The 22,298-nt window shown below is 51.4% G+C and overlaps 1 protein-coding gene across 4 annotated transcripts; it reads left to right on the top strand.

The window, feature by feature from the left end:
* Positions 1 to 1,455: 1,455 nt before the first annotated feature.
* On the top strand, positions 1,456 to 22,099 carry KHDRBS1 (KH RNA binding domain containing, signal transduction associated 1). 4 transcript variants are annotated; one of them, XR_006181329.1, is made up of 11 exons: positions 1,456 to 1,888; positions 7,493 to 7,620; positions 8,158 to 8,274; positions 9,304 to 9,450; positions 11,161 to 11,363; positions 12,151 to 12,370; positions 12,995 to 13,062; positions 13,350 to 13,408; positions 15,526 to 15,718; positions 18,281 to 18,331; positions 21,361 to 22,099. XR_006181329.1 is itself a non-coding variant. In XM_042885014.1 (9 exons), exons 1-9 carry the CDS (start codon positions 1,456 to 1,458, stop codon positions 15,621 to 15,623), a joined length of 1,473 nt encoding a protein of 490 aa, XP_042740948.1. In that variant the 3' UTR covers positions 15,624 to 16,814. The 4 variants fall into 4 exon arrangements, 2 of the variants coding, with proteins under 2 accessions (XP_042740948.1, XP_042740950.1); XR_006181330.1 differs by lacking the exon at positions 21,361 to 22,099 and adding an exon at positions 19,375 to 21,069; XM_042885014.1 differs by lacking the exons at positions 18,281 to 18,331; positions 21,361 to 22,099 and having other exon boundaries at positions 15,526 to 16,814.
* The last annotated feature ends 199 nt before the right edge of the window (positions 22,100 to 22,298 follow it).

Genomic DNA, 22,298 nt, shown 5'->3' with positions numbered 1-22,298 from the left:
GGTGGTTCTGTCCGCACGGCGGTTCCCACGGCTTCCGCGGCTCGGAGGCGCGACGGCACCTGGCAACAAGCACGGCGTTAACAATTAAAAAATGGCTAGAAAGCGTCTCAGCCTCGTGCAGCAACCCGGCATGGGCGCCTAAGCCTCGCTCACTGCGCTCCTATAGCCAGGAGGAACAGAAGCCACGCCACGAGCCCCGGCCCGGGGCAGGGATGCAGCCACGCGCCTCGTTACTTTGGGCCGGGTGCGACCGCCCTGGAACGGGAACAAGAGCGCCTCTGTGCTCTGCCTGCAGGGAGCTCCAGCGGGGCCCCTCGCTGCCCTTCCGCCGCACGTCCATCTGCACATCGCACAACATCGAGCCTGCCAGCCCACCAGGCTCCTTCTGCAGCTAAACAAAAGCTTTTTATCAGAGAGCTCACTGATTAACACCCCGTTATCTCAGTAGCAGGGGGTAAGAGGGGCGGTGATCATATCCACACCAGCTACACTCTGCTCCTGGCAGAGGAGCAAACGCTGGGAGCAGGGATGGCAGCACGCCCAGCCCCAAAGCAGTCCAGCTCCTATCTTCAGCCAGAGAAAAGCCCATTGCTCCTCTGCCTGCCAGCCAGCGCTGTCTGGAAGGGCACCACATCCATTTTAACACCCGGACACTGTTTTAGTGGCATCTGAAGGCTCTGGCCAAGCCTAGGGCTGCACTGCGTTGTTCTGGGGGCTCCACAAGGTTGCAACAAAGGAACATCCCAGCTCCTCGGCACCCCAAGCAGATCAGACACCTCAGCAGGGCACAGCACACCTCCCCCCAGCCCAAGGGGTGCTGAGCCTCAGCTGATGGGCTCCGGCCATCCTGCTCAGCCAGGAGAAAACGACCTGCCCTGGACAGAAGGTCAGTTTGCTGAAGAGTTTGAATTAATTGCTAAAACACTGATTTTATCACCAGGTATCAAACCCAGCCGCCCCCACACAGCCCAGCCCGGCCCGGCCCACCTGCCTTTTTCTTCTTGCTCCAGCAGTAGGCAGCAGCCAGCCCACACCAGGCAGCCACCAATCGCTCGGAGCAGAGCTCCACAGCACAAAGACACCAGGACCAGGCACCGCACCGCACCCATCAGACAGCAGCGTCCCTTCACACCTCCTTGCCAGAACTGCTCTGAGCGCATGCGCACAACCTCTCAAGTATGGCGCCACAGAGCTGCGCGTGCGCACTCACGGCGAAGGGGGCGATAAGCCCCTCCTGCGCACGTGCTCGTCTCCCTATCACATACTTAGCACTACGCATGCGCTCGAGCAGAACGTTTCTTTCTCCGCCCGCTCACGGCGTTACGCGCATGCGTACCGCGGGGCGGCGGGGCGGCGTGCCGCCAGGAGTGAGACGGCGTGCCGGCGCAGGCGCAAAGCCGCGTGGGGTGGTCGCGCGGGAACCGCTGGGGAGGGGGTGGGGGAGAGCTGTGAGAGATGGGGCGGTACTTCCGGCCCCTCACTTCCGGCCCCAGCGCTGCGGCGGTCGGTGTGGCAGCGCCGTTCGGGCCCGTTCCGCACCGCGCCCGCCCCTCCGCCCGCATGCAGCGCCGCGACGACCCCTCCGCCCGCATGGGCCGGGGTCCGGGGGGGCCCGGAGGCGCCCGCCAAGGGGGGCCCAATCAGCGGCGGTCGCCCCGAGGCGGGGGGGGGCGTGGGTCCGGGGCCCAGCAGCCGCAGCCGCTGCTGACCGGCGGAGCGGCCGCCGGCTCCTCGGGCGCGCAGGGCCCCGCCGCCGCCTCCCCTGCCCCGCTGCTGCCCGGGGGCGCCGGCAAGATGGAGCCCGAGAACAAATACCTGCCCGAGCTGATGGCTGAGAAGGACAGCCTGGACCCGTCCTTCACGCACGCCATGCAGCTCCTCAGCGCAGGTACCGCGCGGGGCTCGGCGGGGCGGGGCGGCCCGGCCCCGTTGCGGGGTGCCGAGGGCTGGGGTGGCTGTTTGTCGAACGGTGGGCTCGTGTTCGATGTGAGACACGGGGCGGGTGAAGCCTGGAGCTGAGGGTTCGTTTTAAAGCGGGATGTGGTGAGCCTGGCCGCTGTCAGCCCCGGGGATGCGGGGGTCCGCAGGGGGGGGCGGTCCGAGCTGAGATTTCCATCAACCGCCGCTCGAGGTGCGTGCGTCGGGACTGCGAGCTCTGATTTTCCACTCGGGTATTCCGTAGAGAGCTCGTTTCGTGCTGCTGCTGAACCTCAATAGGGAATGGAAATGGCAGTCTTTGTTCTGTGCCCGGAGCAGCCTTCTCCTTCCTCGTCGCCGCTGTCCAATCGCCTGCCGCCTCTCATTCCTCCCCATCTCCCCGTGCAGCTGCTGCTCCGCGCCGTGCGGGGTGGGCTCAGCTGCCTCCGATACCTGGCAATAAAATCAGAGCCTTCAGCATTTAACTCAGACTCTTCAGCAAACTGACCTTCTGTCTCGGGAAGGTTGTTTTTCCCAGATAAGCAGGACAGCTGCTAAAAGCAGAGTTTCAACATTCCACGAGCTGCGGGGAGGTACCCTGCTGGGGTTGAGAGTATGGGCAGCATGACAGGTTGGAGTACTAATTGGGAATGCAGTCAACAGCCGTGTTTTTTGTAAAAAGAAAAAAAAAAGTCTTGACAGCATAAGGGACCTGGCCTTTGTCACACCCAGCCTCTTGCCTGGATGGCATCTCCCAGTGGAACCCCACGGCCACCACAGACCCCTTTCCAAGAATGCCACGTTAACACAGCGCGTGCTTGACGTTAGGTTTTAATAAGTCACGTTGTGGTTATGTATCAATGTTTACGTGCCTAAAATATGTCAGATCTGTGTGCTGTAGCTGCTGGATGCGCGCTCAGAGGTGCCGTCCTCCCTGCACCCAGCGCTGCACTGTGGTGATGTCGGCTTGCTGACCTGCCCTGGGGTTGGCAACTTTCATTCCTGGATTTCGGTGACACCTGCAGACCCCGGAATCAGCTTAAAACAGGAACAGCTTAAAATATTGGCTGCCACTTTGAGCTTAATCCGCGTGCGGTGCCAAGCAGGTGGTGCCGGCACAGGGACACAGCAGACTGAAGCAGCACAGAGCTCCATGCTCTGCCGTCTGTCATTCCGCTCAGAAATGATTTTTTAAGGTCTTTATACTGTTGTATATTGCTGTAGTTGTCGCAGCACTCAGGGCTTTTTTCATTCCTCCTTTAATGTGGGAAATAATTCTTAAGAATTGCAGTCTCCTGTTATGCAAATAGCTGAGGTACATCATCATGGGTAACTTGGCATCACTTGTGGACACCTCCATCTAAATAAATCAGTTTTATAATCCGATTTGCCATCAATTGAATGTTTTTCATTAATAAAAGCATTTAGCCAGCTGATGCTCACAGCTCTGTGGTAATGCTTGCCAGTGACACGAAACCCGAGGATGGAGGAGTGTGCTAATTCCCAAAGAAAGAGCAGCATTCTCAGCCCGCTGCGCACAGCTTTGTTTGCAGAGCGGTGTAACAAGGGTTTATGAGTTTTTCTATTAATTTAAAATCTGCTACTGGTAAATTGCAGCTTTGTGAGGTGTCAGATTGGAGGAACACCAGGTGCTTCCTGCTTGCTTTGGGTATTTTGAAAATTGGGGTTCCGGGGGAGCGTTCAGCAACAAACCAAATTCAACCAGAGCAAGAAGCTGATGAAAGAGTTCCTGAAACAAAGGCCTCAAAGCACAGCTTTGCACAGCTGGCCGACTGCTCCCCAACTCATCTGGAGTGCTCAGAATTTCTCCATTGCCGTGGCAGCCCCTGGGGAAGTCATGTTGGAGGACTTGCTGTAGAGCTTGCTCGGGAACTTGGGCCAGTGATTGTAGTGCATCTGTGCAGCACACCTGAAGCACGGTGGTTTTCAGATTCACAAAAAGAGTGATTATTGAATGTCAGCCCCATTCCTCCTCGTTGCAGGAGTGCAAGTTGCTTGTTCTGCCTCTTTCTGGAGGGAAACCACAGGGAGGTTTTTTGCATTGTAACTGAGGCTTCTTTTTTAATAGATTTATAAATAGTTTAAAATAGTGTCTAAAAGTAGCCTTAAAGTACCTTTGTAATTCTGGAGCTGTTTAGTGTTTCTGAAGAAAAATCAGCATTGTTTGGGATTGAGATGAAGGGCCGTATAGTGACGTAATGCTGATTCTGAAACAATGCACTGTGTGATACAACAGCACTGAAGTGGGTGGACTGTGGGATTCTGTTACACGGCACCCTGAACAGACGTTGCAAACTGGAATTCTTGCACCTTGGCATGAGGTTCCTCACTCCCACAGCTCAGGGTCTGCATGAGCTTCCTTTTCCATAGGAAGAAGGAAACCCCTTTTCTTGCTTTGATTTATGCTCTGCCTGCTGTGGGCGCAGGGCTGGAGGTGCTGTGAGGCGCAGCCCTGCTTCCATGCGCTGGGGAGTCGGGCAGCATCCTGTGCTGTGTCAGCCAGGTGGAGGTGTTCTGCAAGTTCTTGCTTTAATCTGAGCTTAATCTCCGAGCTTCCTGTGCTACACAAGTGAGCCGCCTCTCCGCTCTGCTTGCACCTTAACCTGTAGCATCTTGAAGCCCTTTGTGCTCCCGGCAATGCAGGACGGTGAGGAGGGCAGAGCACAGATGGGCCGCAGGACCACCTTCAGGGTGGTTTTGCTAGGGAAGAGCCTGGGCTGAGATCAGGAGTGGCACTGTGGCTGCTGAGCCTCCTTCGTGCAATGCAGCGGCGTCACCAAGCCCCCTTCACCTGCCCTGCAGGATTCCTTCTGAGACAAAGCAATCGCTGCCCCACATGAAGTCCAGGAAGCCACTGCCATGTGTGCCGCCAGCCTGCTGACATTGCTGGTGGCAGGAAGGTTACCTGCTGCTGTGCCTTAAAGAATCAGCACTGAAGTGAGGCGTGCTTAATCCCTCAGGCGTTACTGCGCTCCTCCTGCATGTCACTAAGCAGTTCAACAAGCTGCTGCTGCTGTCAGCTCAGCCAGCGCTGCTTTGAGTTCGTGGCTCACGGTGCAGGAGGACCAGAGCAGTGGGACACGTCTCAGGTGATGCAGGGCTGCTCCTTCCTCGCGCCTGTTTGAGGCTTGGGTTCCTTCTGTGCTGTGATGGAGACCATGAGGCCACCTGCATTGACCCGAAGGAGCTTTGCGGGTTGCTTTTTGGGTCGGGGTTTTTTCTTCTATCTGGTTTTGGGTTTCACTTGCAGAATTAGTGATGCTGGACCTGAGGCTTCTCTCAGCAAAGCTTTAACTGTTTGTTGCTCCCCCAGCCTCACTCCCAGGCGTTGCTGCTGTTGCATCAGGCAGATCAGGTTCTGCTGTGTGCTGTGGAGGCCCTTTCTGCTTTTCAGAGGCTTATGTCTGATGGCAATGTTCTGGCAAGGCACCCTAAGGGTGCTTTTCTTCTTGTGTGTGTGTTGAAAGTCCTTTTTATTAATATGCAGAATACTCTTACAAATATTCTCACTGGTTTTGGAAAACCAAAGTGTTGGAGAGAGAATCCAGCTGTGCTGTAGGATGTGAAGCTGTGCTTAACCAACACTGAGCGCTCCTTGTGTGCCACGTCCCGATTCTCTGATGTGTTCTTACAGCTAACATTAACAGGCTGTGCGTAAAGCTGACCCAGGCATCTCCTTGGTCTGTTTTGTAGATTTGACAGAGCTCCAACTGCATTTGCATGCTGTCCTCAGGAGATCATTTCTTTGCAAAGCAAAAATCAGCTCATCTTCCTCAAAGCCAGTTGTATCCCGTCTTTGTTTTTTTTAACTGAGGAGTCATGGTAACACTCTTGTAAGTGATCCAAAGAGCTGTTCCAAGTGAAAATTTGAAAAATTGGGCTTTTTTCATAATTATGCAATGTAATAGCCAAGTTATGTGGTTAGATCTGTGAACTAAATGTGTATATGTATGTATAGCCCCCGTCCTTGGGGCTGCTGGAAGGTGCCAGGTGCCTCCATGCAGGCTGCACAACTGTAACCCGCTGTGCCTGTCTGGGTTTGGAGTCTGAGAGTGTTACTGGGTGGACAACGTGCCAAGCATCTGATGGCAGCCAGTCTTCATAAACACGGACGTTGAATGCAAAGCTTATAGGTGGTGACATGGGCAGAAACTGCAGGAAACGTGAGGCAGCGCGGCTGCTTCTGCAAGTCCCAGGAACTGAGCTGTCCTGCAGCTCTAATGCAGTTCTGTGTGGTCTTGGGAAAGTATCCCTGCCCCCCAAGATGTGAGCAGTTGTATCTGGAGCACGTTGGGCTCAGAAGAGATATTTACAGCTCCTGGGTTTGCTGGTGAAATGGCGTGCTTCAGCTTTAAGGAGGGGTCCTCACTCAGCATCCAAAGTAATCAGGGGGCAGGGCTGCACCGAGGAGCGCGTGGCGTTCTGTCAGCATTTGGGGTTAATATTGGTGCACCGACTGTAAATCTGGGGGCACCTGAGATCTCATTGTTGGCCATTAAATAAAACTCAGGTGTGACCAGAGAGCTTGGAGGAGAAAAAGCTCCACTGTAGCTTTGGCAGAGCACTGAGGGTTTGCCTCCCTCGATGGCAGGTGTGTTACAGCAGGGATGGCTGGGAGCATGGAGGGTGGCTCTTGGTGTCCTGTGGCATCCCCTCCTCCGTTTCGGTGCAAGTTTAATTTCCAGCCAGACCAGAGGAGGTGTTGCTGCCTCCTAATTGATCTCCCTTAATGACCCACTTCCAAGAGGTGATGAGGCCTTTCCTCAGACCCCCCAGGCTGCAGTTTGCCTCCACATCACTCAGCCCAGCCCCCACAGCTCCTAGCGTTCAATTAGAACTCAGAATCTTGCTGTGACAGTCAGCATTTGTGGTTACGTTGGCTGAATCAGGTTGGGGCATCTCTAGGGCTCGTGTGCCTGAGGCTCACAGCTTGAAGCCCTGAACTGCTGGTGATAAAGGTGCGTCTCTGGCAGGAGAACTGTCAGTTCCAGAAGCCAGTCTGACTGCAGGCTGCCTCTGACAGAGTTCTGGTTATGAAGAATGTTGTCAACATTGCTGGGATTCACAGTGTCGGTCCGTGCTGCTGCCACTACGTAAGTGACAGATTCAGAATAGTGCATCAGCTTCAAAAATCAGTCGAAGATTTGCCTGCTTTGCTGGTCTCTGCTGCACTGAGGTGGAGGGGTGCAGCCCGTGTGGCTCAGGGCTCTGCTGTGGGAACTGCGCTCACATGGAGGCACAGCACAAGTGATGCACAGAGCTGCTCCAGTTTCCTCCCCTGAGCGATGAGGTGACTGTAGGGCGTTCCCTGCTGCTCTCTTGTCCCCCTTATTGTCCTGGATTTGGCCTTCTGGAATCCTCAGGTGTGAAGGGAAGGAGAGGTGAGCTGGGCTGGCGTCCAGGCTGTCCTGTAAAGCAGAACCCATTTGTGCAAAGTAACCGGATCGATGTTGGTGTGCGCACAGAGGATGAGGGTGGTACGTCCTGTGCGCTTCCAACGCTGAAATGATGCTTGTTTGAGGAATATAAGCAGCCCTATTTTTATCTTGTTTAGAAATTGAAAAAATTCAGAAGGGTGAAACAACAAAGAAGGATGAGGAAGAGAACTACCTGGATTTATTTTCTCACAAGAATATGAAACTGAAAGAACGAGTTCTGATCCCTGTCAAACAGTACCCCAAGGTGAGGGCCAGAAAACAGCTTCCTGAATCTCTGTGATTTGCTTGTTTTCTATGGATGTTATGGCAGAATGTTGGAGATAGTGGCTGTCAGTGTGTCAGCAGGAGTTACGCCAGGGTGCCGCTATCGCTGTGGAATTCTTCTGTGCAAGCTTGCAGGATCTCATTTCTAACATATTACATGCATTACATTTCTAGAATGTCTAGGGATAAAGCTAAACGGTGCTGTGTAGCTGTGATGTTTCTCTACAAGAATAGACTCATATGCAGAGCTCTGTGTTTTACAGTTAAGACCACGCTTAACTCTTAAGACTGCCTGTAAATCTGCTAGAGAGTAGTAGTTAGAATTAAGCTCGTTTTCCATGAGTTAATTTAGCTTGATTTGCTGGTGGAGCTTTTTAATTTGGAATTTAATTTTTCCTGTGTGTTTTTGGTCTAATTACTTTTGGTGTGACTAGATTTGTAATCCAGGTTAACATTAAGAGAAGCTTTCGTTAAGGTTGCAGAGTTTTGAGGCTAAATGTTTCTTTTTTATTTTCAGTTCAACTTTGTTGGAAAGATTTTGGGACCTCAAGGTAACACCATCAAGAGGCTTCAGGAAGAAACTGGTGCTAAGATCTCTGTGCTTGGGAAGGGTTCAATGCGAGATAAGGCAAAGGTAACGTCCCCCCCTTGGGACCATACACATACATGAATGCCTTTCAATCCGATGTGAAAAGCAGATGATCCCAAAGCATTGTATAAATCAGCATTGAAAAGCGAAGGCAGAAGGAAGTCACCTTTCTGAAACTGTGCTGTGCTTGCTGGGAGCATTCTCAATTGGGAGCACGCTGTGATGGATGCTTTCTCCATAAGTGATACTTGCAGAAACCCGTCATCTTCTGATGTACTGCACCTCAGGTGTACAGATAGCTTATATGGAAGGTGATGTACAAGGTCTTTAAAGTACGAACCAATTCTGCTGCTTGGTGAGCAGTCATTTGCTGAAGTAATACGTTTCCCCTTCAGAAAAACCCCAGCGTTTCCCATTTCCAGCAGTCCCCTCTGAGGTCTGTAAATCCTCGTGCTTTACGGAACGCTCTGGAGCAGCGTGTTGCTGGTGATCCTTAGTGAATCACAGAGAGCCCGAAGGCTTTCTGGGCAGAAAAAAAATGGATTTTTTTTTTTATTTGCTTGCTCCTACAATTGAGGTAACAATCAATCAGTGGGGCTGTAACTTCATTCCGCTTTCACTTCAGCAGCCTGAGAAGTTTTTACGCTCCAGTTTATTTATAGCTTCTTAAAGCCAGCTGAATAATGCAGGTATCCAAGAGCAGAATGAGAGCACGAGCGTTTGAGATGTCAGACTTCACTTCCACTGTGAGAACACCTGAGGCAGTAGGGGTGTAGAACAGCAGAACATCGCTTCCATGTGCTTAGTGGGAAAAGTTTCTGGCATCACTGCCTTCACACTGATATCACAGCCAGCTGGAAAGGCAGCTGTGAAAAGCTGGGGGTGTGGGCTTGCAGGTTGTGCTTGGGGCTTCTTGTAAAACTGCGTGCTCTGTGCATGGGATGTTAACGTGATCGATGTGATCAGACACAGCTAAAATGCCTTGTAAGCCTACTGAGGCTCGGGAAACAGGAAAAGAAAAGCAGTTTTGCTGCATCTTGTTCAGTTTTAGGACTCTGATACACTTTTTTTCAGGAGGAAGAGCTGCGTAAAGGGGGAGATCCTAAATATGCTCATCTAAATATGGATTTGCATGTCTTCATTGAAGTGTTTGGACCCCCTTGTGAAGCATATGCTCTGATGGCTCATGCCATGGAAGAAGTCAAGAAGTTCCTTGTCCCAGTATGTATACTGATGCTCTTTCCTTGTTTAAGGAGGTAGATGTGCAGTGTTCATCTCAAAGTGGTGCACAACAAACTTGGGATGGGTATTTCTTTCCAGTATTAGCTATGGACACAGGGGGTGGAGAGCTTGTCCAGCTCCATATGTCAGTGTCAGCAGGTGAATAATGTCTGTGTCTGACTGTCTGAAGAGATTTCCATAGGATTGGTCAGGTCAGAAGCTCTGCACACAGAAGAGTTTGCTGTGACGTGAGGGTGAGGAGGGTGGCTGCCCAGGAGCTTGGTGGTGGTGTGCTGGTGTTGTAGGCAGTTCTGAGACACAGCTGTTACACCAGTATTTCTGTGACCTCAAATTGGTGAGATGTGAAGGGACCTGTTTTTGCTACTGGGGCATTTACACAACTGACATTTCTTGTCCTTTTGGGGATTTCTGCTGGTGAAGTTTCTGAGACCTTCATGTTCACCTGGATGTTAGTCTTACATTATGTAGCATAACAAAGCTAGAGCATCGCCCCTGGAATTGCAGAATCTGGAGGAGTCTCACATAATGTTATTGAAATGGAGGTATTGCTCACCAAACTGGGAAGAAGACAAATTGGGGGTGAAGCACGCAGTGCTCCTGGCTTCTGGCTGGCCCAGCCTGTGATTCAGAGCCCTAGCAGGCAGAGAGCTGAGCGCAGCACCGTGCTGCGTGGAGCTCGGCTGAGATGGAGAGCTCAGATGTTCTGTCTGAAAGAAAAAGGGCGGGTGGAATCCAAGAGCTGCAGGTAGTGGGGAAGTGTGGCAGAGCTTGCGGTGGCTGGGTGGTTTCCGTGAGTCTGACACAGAGAGATGAGTGTGTGAAGAGCCTTTGAAGGAAAGAGGTCATCTTCAAGGAGACCCTTGGATGCACAGAACTCTGCCTCGCTAAGGCGAGCGTGCAGCCTTGCTATTTAGAGTGTCTGATCTATCGGTGCCTTCAAACAACACGTTAAACTTGTGAAAACTGACAGAGCAGTCACTATGGAAGCCAGCAGTGCTGTGAAGACGCAGCTGGTAGGAGACTCCTTGCTTTGTGGAGTTGCCATGGCAGCATGAAGATCCCCTCTGTGCTCAGGGAGGGGGGGCCAAGGCCCTCTGACGGCTCATGGGGCTCAGGGGACTCGGCGCGTTGCTGAAGCTGGATCCCCTGGGGCGATAGAAACGCACAAAGCAGAGGCGTTCTGTGTTTGTGAGACTGCAGAAGGCAGCCTGCATTTGCACACTGGTATTTACTCTTCTCCTGTTCCTTCAGCGTGTCAGGAGCACAGCAGTGTGCTGTTACCTTACGTGGGCTCGTTGCCACCTGCCTGCCTTTAAATAGAGGCGTAAGGTGCTGGAGGGGAGATATATCTTGCCTGACTTAACCTCTGAACTCTCCAACATTTGCAAATAAAACCTGCCAGTGTCCCTAGGGTGCTGAGTGTCGGATGCCTCCAGAGCTCCCGCAAGCAGGTCCTCTTCTCAGGGACCATCTGCAGCACACGCACAGAGTACTGTGCTCTTCTCAGCTGCTTTGGAGTAAGCTGGCACTCGTGTGCTGCTGTCTGCTGAGAAGATCCCGGGAAAACCAACCAGCAGGCTTTCATTGAGCACCGTTGGGTCATTTTTATTCTAGCACGGTGGCTTATGGTACCCTGGAGCAGAGACTCTAGTTAGCTGCTCTTTGGAGCTGACTCTCTCCCCTCTTTAGGATATGATGGATGATATCTGTCAGGAGCAATTCTTGGAGCTCTCCTATCTGAACGGTGTACCAGAGCCGACTCGTGGCCGAGGAGGCCCTGTGCGGGGAAGGGGAGCAGCTCCACCACCGCCTCCACCTGTTCCAAGGTACCTTTCCCAAAAGCATGGACCTGGAAATGCTGCATCTTGCTCAGAGTGGTGCTGCGAGATCAGGTTAAGCTGCTTATTCTTGTACATCAGCTGTTGACTTTGACCTTGGCTTTTGGCCAAAGCTTTCTAGCCTTGTTTTGCAGGCTTCCTTTAGCAAGCTGACATCAAATATTCTGTATGTTTTGAGTTGCAGTAGTTATAGTTTTGCTCAATGGATGTTTTCTTTATTGTCTTTGCTGTCTGAAATCATTAGCATCACAAAATAGCCATTAAAAAAACGGAAAGGATAGCTAGAAAATTGTTTTTTAAAAAGAAAATCTGCCTGCAAAACCACGCGCAGATGTTTTGTGTTTGCTTCTACAACCTCCAGCAGAATACATATTTTCAGTTTAAACCGACCTTCCTTTGAAAGTCACGGGGGGTGTTACTCTGTCACTGCTGTCAAGGCGTTGAGATAAATTGGTGTAACACTGTTGCTGTGTTGCTTCGCGGGACATATTTCACAGGGGCAGCCTTCACTTCTGTCTGGCCGTTCAGCCCAGCAATGTCCCCGCTCCCCTCAGCGGTGGTTTTACAGTGCTGAGGGTTGGCAGTCGCTGCTGGTCAGTGACAGGGCAGCAGGAGGGAGCTCTGTGAGGCGCCTCGGCTGACGTCCTGTGTTGGATTTATCCCTGTGCAGCGCGTGATGCGCACTGTCCCCATCCCATAAGAGGTTTTTTTTTTAAGTGATGCAATCTTAACAATTCATTCTTGACCAACAATCCGTAGCTTAACGAACGGTAACCGAATTTATTTGTCGAGTGCTTGCGTTGTCAGGTTGCAGCTCACAGCCGTTCTCCTCTCCTTGCAGGGGGCGCGGTGTTGGGCCTCCCCCTCCGCCGCCTCCTCCCCGGGGGGCCCTGGTGCGAGGAGCCCCGGTGCGGGGTGCCATTGCCAGGGGAGCAGCTGTAGCCCGTGGAGTTCCGCCCCCCCCAGCAGTCCGGGGAGCTCCTGCCCCCAGAGCGCGTGCGGCCGGCATCCAGCGGATACCGCTTCCTCCTCCTCCAGCACCAGAAACCTACGAGGAATACGTAAGGAGCCGCCTGCCGTCGGGTGTCATTCCTGGTGTCATTCCTGCTAGCTGGGCTCGTGTCAGTTATTGGATGCTGTGGATGTAAAGGGCTGCACCGCGAGCGCTGCACCAAGCAGTGAGCAGTAGTGCAAATCCTGGTACGGTGCTAGGCGACCTGCGCTGCCTGCTTCCAAAGGAGCTGCTGGTGTTGTGAATAGCGTAAAGCTGAAATGGGCCCAGCAGCATTTTGGGGAGCCGTCACAAATAAGGCAACTTGAAAAATCCTGCTCTTCATCCCAGTAAAACTTGTGATGTTTTTTTGTCTGTCTGTGAATCTGTGTATTGGGTATCGCAGTTACAGACTTCCCAGTGCGTGGGTTTGTACTGTAGACAAGCTGTAGCCTTGGACATGTAAGTCGCTTTCTAATCCACTCATTGTAAAGATCGGTGTGGTTCATTCCTTGCGCACAAGCAGTTTTTAGTTGCCCACTCATGTTTTCTGCTCAGTCCCTTCCCTGTGGCAGGCAGGGACTCATGAGCTGCTCCAAAAACTGCTGTAACCTGAATTCACTTCTGCTGCTACCTTTGGTCACTCATTAACCTTCCATCTTTCCGTTGATGCCATTTGTGTCATCTGTTTCAGGGTTATGATGATGCATATGCAGACCAGAGCTATGAGGGCTATGAAGGCTACTACAGCCAGGGCCAAGGGTAAGTCTCCCACCGGTTACTGGGAAAATTATGCATGATCTTTTTTTCTTTTAAGAGAACAGAAACCCTTATTTCTGTGTGTGAGCTGTAGGGAAAGTGCCCCCTTCTGCTACAATCCTGGAGTCCCTGGGAAATAACTTTTGGGAGTGTCCCAGTTCAAAGCAACGAACGCCCACCACAGAACGAAGAGCAAAGATGCCCCGTATTGCTCAGGTGTTTGTGCAGGTTGTGTCAGCTCAGGAATACCATTTCTGCACTGCGTGTAACCAGCATGATTACTCTTCCAGGGACACAGAATACTATGATTATGGACACGGGGAGGCACAGGAAACCTATGAAGCTTATGGTATGTCTGGGAATCCTGTTTTTCTGTAGGGAAGGGGCTGCACGTAGCTGGGAGTTGCCTGCACAAAGCAGCTGTGTGTGGTTGGGAATTGCTTGTAGTCGGTCAGCTGTTCTCCAGTGCTGCTCCACACTCTGAGCAGAAACTTCTGACACTGAGGAGGACCTCAAATAGTTTTCATGGCAGAACTTCTTTACTCTACACATTACCCAGATCAGAGCAACTGAAGGCATTATGTGGTTTTTTAGATTCTTATGTAGCTCGATTGTCTCAAAGGTGATGAAAAATTCCATTTTTAACTGTGGAAATATCTTTCCATTTCCTGGTAGCTTTAGAGTATTTTAAGAGCTATGGATTTCCACCCACAGCACTGCTTTTGCTGCAGTCTGGTTTCATGAATTATATTTTGTTGAGCTGCATGAATGCGTGGCTCCATCTGCTTCCTTATCCTCCCAACCCTTCCAGCTGACTGCACTACACGTTGGCTTTAAAAATGGTTTTAAATGTCATATTAAGGCCTGTTCCTTGACTAGCTGGAAAAATGTTCTTCACTATGACTTGCAGGTAGTCTGTGAAGTTTGGCTAATGTGCATTACCTGAGGCCATCAACTTAGGCTGGACTGAGGAGTGTGGGAGGCCAATTTAAGCACGGCGATGTAAATCACAGACTGTCGAAAGCCATAGGCCTTCTATCTGAGGTGCAGGCAATAAAGGATTTGGTGACTGCATTGTTTTTTAAGCTAGTTCAGATATCTGAGCTTATGAGTGGCATCTGCATATGGTGAGAAGAAGGACTCGTTTTCCTTTCTCTGTAAGCAGCAAAAGGCTCACAGTGAGCTGCTCAGTGGTGTGGAAATACGCAGGATGGAAGGCAGTGCCTGCAGCAAAGCTTCCATCAGTCGCCTGAGGCTGTGAGCAAACTGAGCCAGCGATGGTAATGACCATCAGTCTTTGCACAGAGAGGCTTCTGGTGTTCTCAGAAGCAGGGAATCCCTCTGCCCTGCTGTTGTTGGGAGCTGTGAGCAAAGCCAGACCTGCCTCTGGGTGTGCCCTGGGCGTGAGCTGTGAGAAGGGCAAATTCAGGTGCTTATCAGGGCTGCTTTTCCAGTCTGAGGTGGGTGTGAATAGACAGCTGCTGTCAGCAGTGCTGGGTATCTCCGTGCCTCTGTGCAGAATGGCTCTGGGATGGCTTGGGTTGCTGCCTGTGTCAGTCATGCAGCACAAAGAGGCTTTTGTGCCTCCTGCTTGGTAGGAGAGTGGTGTTGTCTGGGGTCTGAAGGCCAAAACGCTCGTTGCACACTTGGCATGAAGTTGCCACAGTTAATCTGTTTATCCACAGTAATTTCCTTTGGTCTCTGCTTTCATGAAAGCAAAATCAGAAGAATAAATTGTCGAGCCAGGCTGGAGACTTGTGAGAATCAGAGCATGTTCCATGGCAGCAGGAATAGCGGCCGGCTGGCCTCGGGGTCCAGGAGGTTGCTTTGCTGAAGTGGGGACTGCAGAGAGCAGCAGGCACAGCAGTATGGGTGCTGCAAGCACCGAATGGAAAGCTGAGCTCAGTTGTTTGGGGCGTGAAGCAGCTCAGGAACAACGGGGTGCAAACTCTGTTTGCTTCAGAGGCAGTTGTGCACGGCAGCAGTTTGTGGCTGTCCTGCCTGTGTGTTGTCCCGGCAGTGCTGGTGCAGTGCTGGAATGCAGGTCTGCAGCCCAGCAGATGCTGCACGGCTGCAAATGGCCCCTGGTGTGGATGTGTTGGGGCACAGGAGCGGCCCGGCCTGGTGCTCCGTGAGGAGGAACGCGACCTGCAGCCGTGTCGGGCCTGGAGGTCGGCGCTGATGGCTGAGGCTGCGATGTGGGCCTGCGTGGGGCTGGCTGCCACGGCCGCCTTGAGAGCTGGCTGCAGCGCTGCTGAAATTACTCATCAAAGGCACTGGATTTGTCCAAGCCAGGGCTGAGCGGGGAATCCCTGCCAGCAGCTTTTCCCAAGGCCAGCAACGTTCTGCAGAGATCCCTGTAGCACTGGGGGCTGAGGGCTGCAGCACAGCGGCCTGTCGGGGCCGCGCCGGGCCCTGAGCGCGCTGCTCGCTGCCGGCGTTGATCTGTCGCTCTCTCTTCCGCAGGCCAAGATGACTGGAACGGCACCAGGCCCTCCCTGAAGGCCCCCCCAGCCCGGCCGGTGAAGGGCGCCTACAGGGAGCACCCATACGGACGTTACTAAAAGCAAAATGAGGGAAAAATAGCAGTTATGAGCAAACAGTTGTTACTGATTCTTGTATCTCCCAGGATTCCTGTTGCTTTGCCCACACCAGACAAGTAATTGTCTAACTGTTTTTCTTCGTGGCCCTTTTTCTCCCACTCCATCCTCACCCTGCATTCTGGCTTCTGTACGTAGTATTTTAAAATGAGTTAAATAGACGTAGAGCACCAGTTTTAATTTTTTTTTTTTGAGTGTGTAGATGGCTTTTCTTTCTTTGTTGTTTAGATAAATAAAACTGTACCTTTTTCATAAAAGAAAAAGAGTTTAAAATGTTAGTTTCAAAAGTGACATGCTTGCTTAGCAGATATGAAACTAAGGTTTTGTTAACCTTTAAGTTCGGTTTTAAGAAACCCATAAAAGTTGTAGTTGCAGAATCCCAAAGTAGGCTACATTTCAAAATTCAGGGCTGTTTTTAAGAATTAAAATCATAATGTAACGGTAGTGGTTGCCACCGTTTAGAAGTAACCTCAGACGTCAAACTGTCCTTAAAAGCAGATTGCTGGTGAATCTTCAGTTTAAAATTTAACATGAAGGATCCTCAAGCAAATTAAATAGCATTTTTTTAAAAGGTAATTGATCTAAAAGAAAAAAAAAAAAAACAAAAAAAAAATTAGGTTTGTAAAATTGACTTTCACGACGTGGGTTTTGAAATCTAGCCCCAAACGTGCGGTGTTGAGAGATGCTTGGGAAGTGATGTCCCACTGCCAGGGCTCCATCCTGCATGGAGAACTTACGAGAGGGAAACAAATTAAAGCACGGCTCTAATTGCCCAGCGTTTGGTATTAGAAAACAGAGCATTCAGTGACTAGGTCTGAATTCTATAAAATTACAGCCTTCTCATTTTTCTAGCATTGGTGGCGCATAATACAGTGCAAGCTTAAAACTGACCAAATGATCAGTATTAGCAACCCCATTGACTTGTTCAAGTGCATCTCAACACTAGCTCTGCATAAAAAGGGACGCTGCAGCTGAAAAAATGAGGAAAATTTTCACTCTGTACATAGGTTAAAGTCCTAATGGGATTTGTACATGGTCCTCCCACTGTTCTGAAGATTAAATGCTACATGTGTAAGTCTGCCTAAATAGGTAGCTAAAACTTGTCAACATGTCTGCCGCAGTTTGTCAATAAAGTTTAGTCCTTTTTTAATCAAAGTAAATGTGATGAATTGTCATTTTTTTGTTGAGCAGTAAAATAGCTGTTCTTTTTCTTTTTCAAATAATTTTAAATTAATGCTAAAGCTAATTGTCTTTTTAAAATATGGAGGCATTCTAAAAGTGGTGTTTTTTTGCAATTCTTACCAAAAGTTGATCAAGTTCATTGAACAAGCTTAATTTAAAGGGGAAAAAAACAAAAAAAGGGAAAATCTTGTTTTTCACCCCCTGGAAGTTCTTTGAAAGCAGTTTGATCCTGGACTGTGGCAGCAAGCTGACTTGTGTCTGCTGAAAAGCGGGGCTCTGCTGAATTACTGATTCAGATTGCAGGTGGCCTCAGAGCAAGGCAGGCTGCAGGCTCCAGGCTGAGTCTGAAATGGCTGCTGTAAAGTAAGGTGACAAGTGCTGAGAAAGCCGAGGAGGAGGGAGCTTGCTTTCTGTGCACGTAACTGCCCTGACCCACTCGGCTGGGGCGATGCCCCTCCGACTCGCAGGCAGCCTTTACTGGGACAGCCTTACAAACGTCCCCCTTTGAGGAGGGTGCTGCAGTTGCTCCTTGTATCCAAGCCGAGGGTCTGCGTGTATTTCTGTGCACACACCTACAAACGTTGAAACCTGCTCAGAGAGACTGACAAACTGTCTGTGCTTCCCAACGCAGAGCGATCTGGCACCGTAGGGGGAGAGAACAAAACTGCTCGGGGGTGAAAAATAGAGCATCAGGAAGCAGGCTGCTCGTAGCAGTGCATGACTGAGGGGAGTACTTTAAAACAAACAGTTGTGTTTGTAGATTGTTATTAAAGTGCAAATAACTGAATTTTCAACAATGGTTTGGAGTCAGCTTTCAGGGCATAATGTCTTGCTTGATGAAAAGATCACCCTATGCCCCCCTTTTAAAGGAAAATTATCGCAGGAGAATCAGGATGTGTAAAGCTAACATGCATCGCAAAACCCAAAAGGTAACCTAAATGTCTGATTTTAATAGCACATTTCTCTTTTACATAAACCGTGACGGCAACTTGCATAAACTTTATTGAGACGATTCTTCAAGTGTTAATTTTAATGTAAAAAAATTTGCACACAAAAAAATGTTTAAAATAAACATTAAAAAAAAAAAAACAGCAACCGACCAACCACGTGGTAATGCATAATTAGCAATAACTTTAATACCGTGCCCTTTGAAAATGCACTGTAATGGAATGTGGGCAAAAGGGAATCGGCAAGCTTAAGTATCAAAAGATGTAAAGTGAACGGATGTAGATAGTGCTGCTACTGCCAAAACATTCTGCTCAGTTGTTTCAAAACGTAAAGCGATGGCCCTTTGTAGACCCCACTATTGATACCGGCTGTGAAATGCTCCAAGCTCAGCTTAAGTTGCATGTTTTCCTTCCTGTGTAATTGCATGCAGGACTCTGTTCTGTTGGCTTGTGCTCACGTTGAGGAGACTGACGGATGCCTTCAATTTGCAGGAGCGCGGAGCGGCGGACGAGGGCTGAAGGCGAGGAGGGGCAGCGCTCTGGGTGAGTCTGTCTGCTTATTTTTGCAACTTGCAGCAAGCTGTGAACACGTTCGTGTGGGCAGGGAGGGCGGCACCATCTGAGCTGTTAAATTGGAGCCGTTCTTCACATACCCACAAATAAATCGGTGCTGCCGAAGGCCGGCTCCAGCAGTGAGGCTCCTGCAGAGGTCATGGTGCGGAGGAGGCTTTGCTGGGTGCATGCTTACAGCTCTCCCAGCGAGATCCTGTGGAGAAGGAGGCTTAGTGGGTTTGAGGAGAGGGGATTGGGATACGATCTGTTTCCCGGGGCTGCTGCCTGGCTGAGATGCTGGCTTTCATGTGAGCGCCTGCAGCTGCAGGGTAGCACTGAAGTTGTTACCCCGTGCTCTAGGATCAGAGCGGTCCAAGCAGGAATCTGTAGAAATGCAATGGCATCATAGAAGCACGGGACGGTTGGGTTGGAAGGGACCTTACAGCCCACGCAGTCCCAACCCCTGCTGTGGACTGGCTGCCCCCAGCTCAGGCTGCTCAGGGCTCCTCCAGGGATGGGGCACCCGCAGCTCTGGGCAGAACCACTGGGTCTCGCTGCCCTCTGGGGAGAGAATTTCATCCTCACATCTCACCGAAATCTCCCCTCCTTAAAGCCTTTCCCTCTTGTCGTGTTGCTGTCAGACCATATAAACAGTCGCTCTCTCCCCACGCTTTATAAGCTCCCGGGTGCCGTGCGCTGTCGCGCTGCTCAGCCGGCGTTCCTGGGTTGGGACGAGCGCGGCTCGGAGCTCTGGGATGGAGGAGCCCCGCTCCCCGGTGCTGCTCAGCAGCGGCGGTGGTGGGGCTCCCTCTGGTGGCTGCAGCGGCCGCAGTGAAATATTCGCTCTGCAGCCACCTTCACGGCGCGGCACGTGCTTGCAGACCGTGCGGGCTGTGCCTGGGGACGCTGAGCTCCGGCGTCACGCGGCGCTGACCTGGGCACGCAGCAAGGACGCGTCTCCCCTGCGGCCCCGAAGGCAGCAGCCCTGAGCGCGTCCCCTGGGGGCGGCTAATTGGCTTCTCTCGTATCTTGAGATCGCTGGAAGCCTGAGCTCCAGAAATCAGAGAACAAAGAAATAAGCCTTTGTGCTGCTGGAGGAGTGTAACGGCTTCAAAAGACTGCTGTGCAAAGCCCCGGGAGCGGGACGTGGAAGGACATGAGACTTATTTTATATGGAAATGCAGAGCTACCCAACGAGCTTCTCTTAAGAGCGTTAGGAACGAGAAGATGGTTATATGTGGAAATGGTGCAGCACAATGAGATTACCCTCAATTCTTTGCCTTTAACTTGAAAATTGGAGCCGTAATTCTGTTAGGGAAAGACGTCGCATCTGGAATTCGGGGGGCTGTTTGTGTAATGCATCTCCATTACAACGTAACTGAAACATCAGTTCATGTGCTGGTGTTCCAGTCTTTGCCATTTCTTTCTTAATAGGCACAACTTTTATATCAAGTGGAAAAGATTTGATAGAGATCATCTGTTATGATGCAGTTTTTTACCAGTAGGATCTTGTGGCACCGCCTTTGGAGTTGTACAGCTTGCTTGTGCATCACATTTATTGCATGTTTATGTGAAAATGTTGAATGTTATGGGGGAATGTAAATCTTAATATATTGAAAATAACTGCATATGCTAAAAATATTTCAAAAACATGTTCTGCATCAGATAGCTTCCTCCCTCTCAAAGCATCGCTCCACGCAGATTGTAGCCGAGAGTCTGCAGAAGCTAATTGGAGATCCCAGAATAGCCGTCAGCGTCGGATGTGTCTCTGAGATGCTGTAATGAGGCACGGTCCGGGGTGATGCAGGGCTCACAGAAATATGTGAGGGTGGAGATTCCTCGGAGTGCTGGAGGCCGAGTCACCCAATAACCTCCCCTTTTCTGCTCACAGCCGCTGGAGATGGCACTGGTTCTGCTGGCTGTTAGCAAACGAGTGCAGATGACATTTCACCTCTGGACTTGCCCGTAGAACTAATCCACATCTCATTGTTTGTGGGATGGTGGCCAAGTCCATACACAAGATAAAAGCCCCCACAGCGTGGTGTCCAGCAGCAGTCACATCTCCCTGTGGAAGTGTTTCCCAGCAGTGCTGTTTGTAGGCTTGGTGTCCTAAAGACACCCTCTGCTACAGAGCTCTCCCTGCTCAGCAGTCCATCTTCTCTGGCTCCTGCTCTGGGAGGCTGCTGCTGCTTCAGCCTCTGGTCCAGCATTTGGTACTCAGGCTGCCTTGCTTGGTGCCGTTACACAGCTGGACTCTGTCCTCTTTCAGTGGGAAGTCACCACGTGTCGTGGTTCCCAGCATCGAGCAGCAGCTGAGCTCCAGCTGGGACTGCAGAGATGTCCCAAGCAGTTCTTCCTGGAAGGAGACTGTTGTACTGCGTGTATTCCTTACCCCTGGTTTCAAGTTGCTGTTTAGATTATTAGATAAAGCAAATGACTGCGAGCTTTATTTCATAATTTATTGATGGTAATTTTTATGTAGCATGGCCCTCTGTAAAACTCCATCTTTGGCAAGTTGGATCCAGCTGAGGTTTAGGAGCACAGCTGCATTCCTTGCTTGGCTCTTAGAGCAGATGATTTCTCTTGTACAGAATGAGTTTTCAAATTTGTATGAGAGCATCTGTCATGGACAGAGCCAGGAAAAGCAATTGAGATGTGCACCTCTTCCTCCCTGCCCCACACCGCTGCTCCTGAAGGGCCCACGTGGGCAGGGGGCAGCTGGCACAGACCCGGGGGGGGGGGGGGGGGGCCGGCGGGGGGGCCGGCCGGCAGGGAGCTGAGCAGAGCAGGAGGTGCTGTTAGCACAGCCCTGCCGTGAGGGCTGTGAGTGCAGATGGTGCTTTTGGGGAGTGTGGCACAGCTTAGGGGAAATCCTGTCTTAACTGAGAAACCTGCAGCCTCCCGGGCAAGATGTTGGACACCAGCCCTGTTGGTGAGCTTTGAGGGGGAGGAATTTCTGCAGCCGGTCGGTGCCTGTGGGGAACCGCCGTCTCCAATGTAGATCTTATTCCTCTTCTCAGGAAGCTCAGATCCCGAGAGCACAGAGCAGAACCCTTTGCTGTCATTGCTCAGCTGAGCCATATGTTCCAATAGAAATGTTTGTTTCCACGCTCACTTTGCTCCTTTTGAGATGCGGGACGGAGATGGGATGCATTGCTTTCAGATGACGAAGGAATGCAGTCCGGGAGCCCTTTGCTTTACTGCAAGGTGGAAGCAGCCGGCTCTGCTGAACACCGGAGCTCCTTCAGCCACCTCCAGATATGGAGAGAGGCAGCATCGAAGCACGGCCTTCCCCATGGAGCTGTTACTGCTGCCTCTGGAACCGAGCACGAGCGAAAGCCTGCAGCGTTCCGCCCTGCCCTGCTGCTGTGGAGCGCCGGTGCTGCTGCCGGGCTGGAGGACGTGGTTCTGCTGCCGCTGCCGGGATGCTGCTGGGCTTCGGTGGCTGCACAGGTTCCAAAAGCAATAAGGAAGAGAAGATTGGTCTGTGAAAGGCCGTTAATTTTGGAAGTGGCTTTGCCTGCAGCCTGGGCAGGGTTGTGCACTGCTCCATCTGAACCACAGCCTGAGCCGCCCCGAGTTGGGGAACTCAGTGCAAAGCACTGCAGTGGCTCCATCCAGCGCTGATGGAGGTTAATGTTGGCCGAGGTGAATCGTGGCGTTAAGCTGGTTGTGCGGGAAGCTGGCACGGTGCAACACAGCTGGCGTTCAGCCGATGCTGGAAATGATTTGTCATTCTTAATAAAGATTGAACGCGGATCTTTTGGCTTCCAAACGCGTACGGTGATGCCGTTTGTCGGGGCTGTTATTAAGGAGAGTGGGGCTGGGGGGGTGGCGGGGGGTTCAGGACAGCGGAGGTTCCGTACGGGTTTCTCAGCGCCCTGACAGCGCGGTGTCACCGCAGGGATGGGGCGGCGGACGCGCGGCTCCTCAGTGCCGGGGTCCCGCATCTCCGCTC

Source organism: Lagopus leucura, unplaced genomic scaffold (assembly GCF_019238085.1).
Source record: "Lagopus leucura isolate 7727_CA_CO unplaced genomic scaffold, USGS_WTPT01 Super-Scaffold_100048, whole genome shotgun sequence".
Taxonomy (NCBI): Eukaryota; Metazoa; Chordata; class Aves; order Galliformes; family Phasianidae; genus Lagopus; species Lagopus leucura.
The sequence above is the reverse complement of the archived record's forward strand: the minus strand, read 5'-3'. Positions and strand labels throughout refer to the sequence as shown.

Bases quoted from the DNA above. Each gene is read 5' to 3' on its own strand.
- KHDRBS1 (XM_042885014.1), top strand. From the start codon at position 1,456: ATGGGGCGGTACTTCCGGCCCCTCACTTCCGGCCCCAGCGCTGCGGCG. The intron at 8,275-9,303 runs GTAACGTCCCCC...ACTTTTTTTCAG, and splicing joins CAATGCGAGATAAGGCAAAG to GAGGAAGAGCTGCGTAAAGG. The intron at 12,371-12,994 runs GTAAGGAGCCGC...CATCTGTTTCAG, and splicing joins CAGAAACCTACGAGGAATAC to GGTTATGATGATGCATATGC.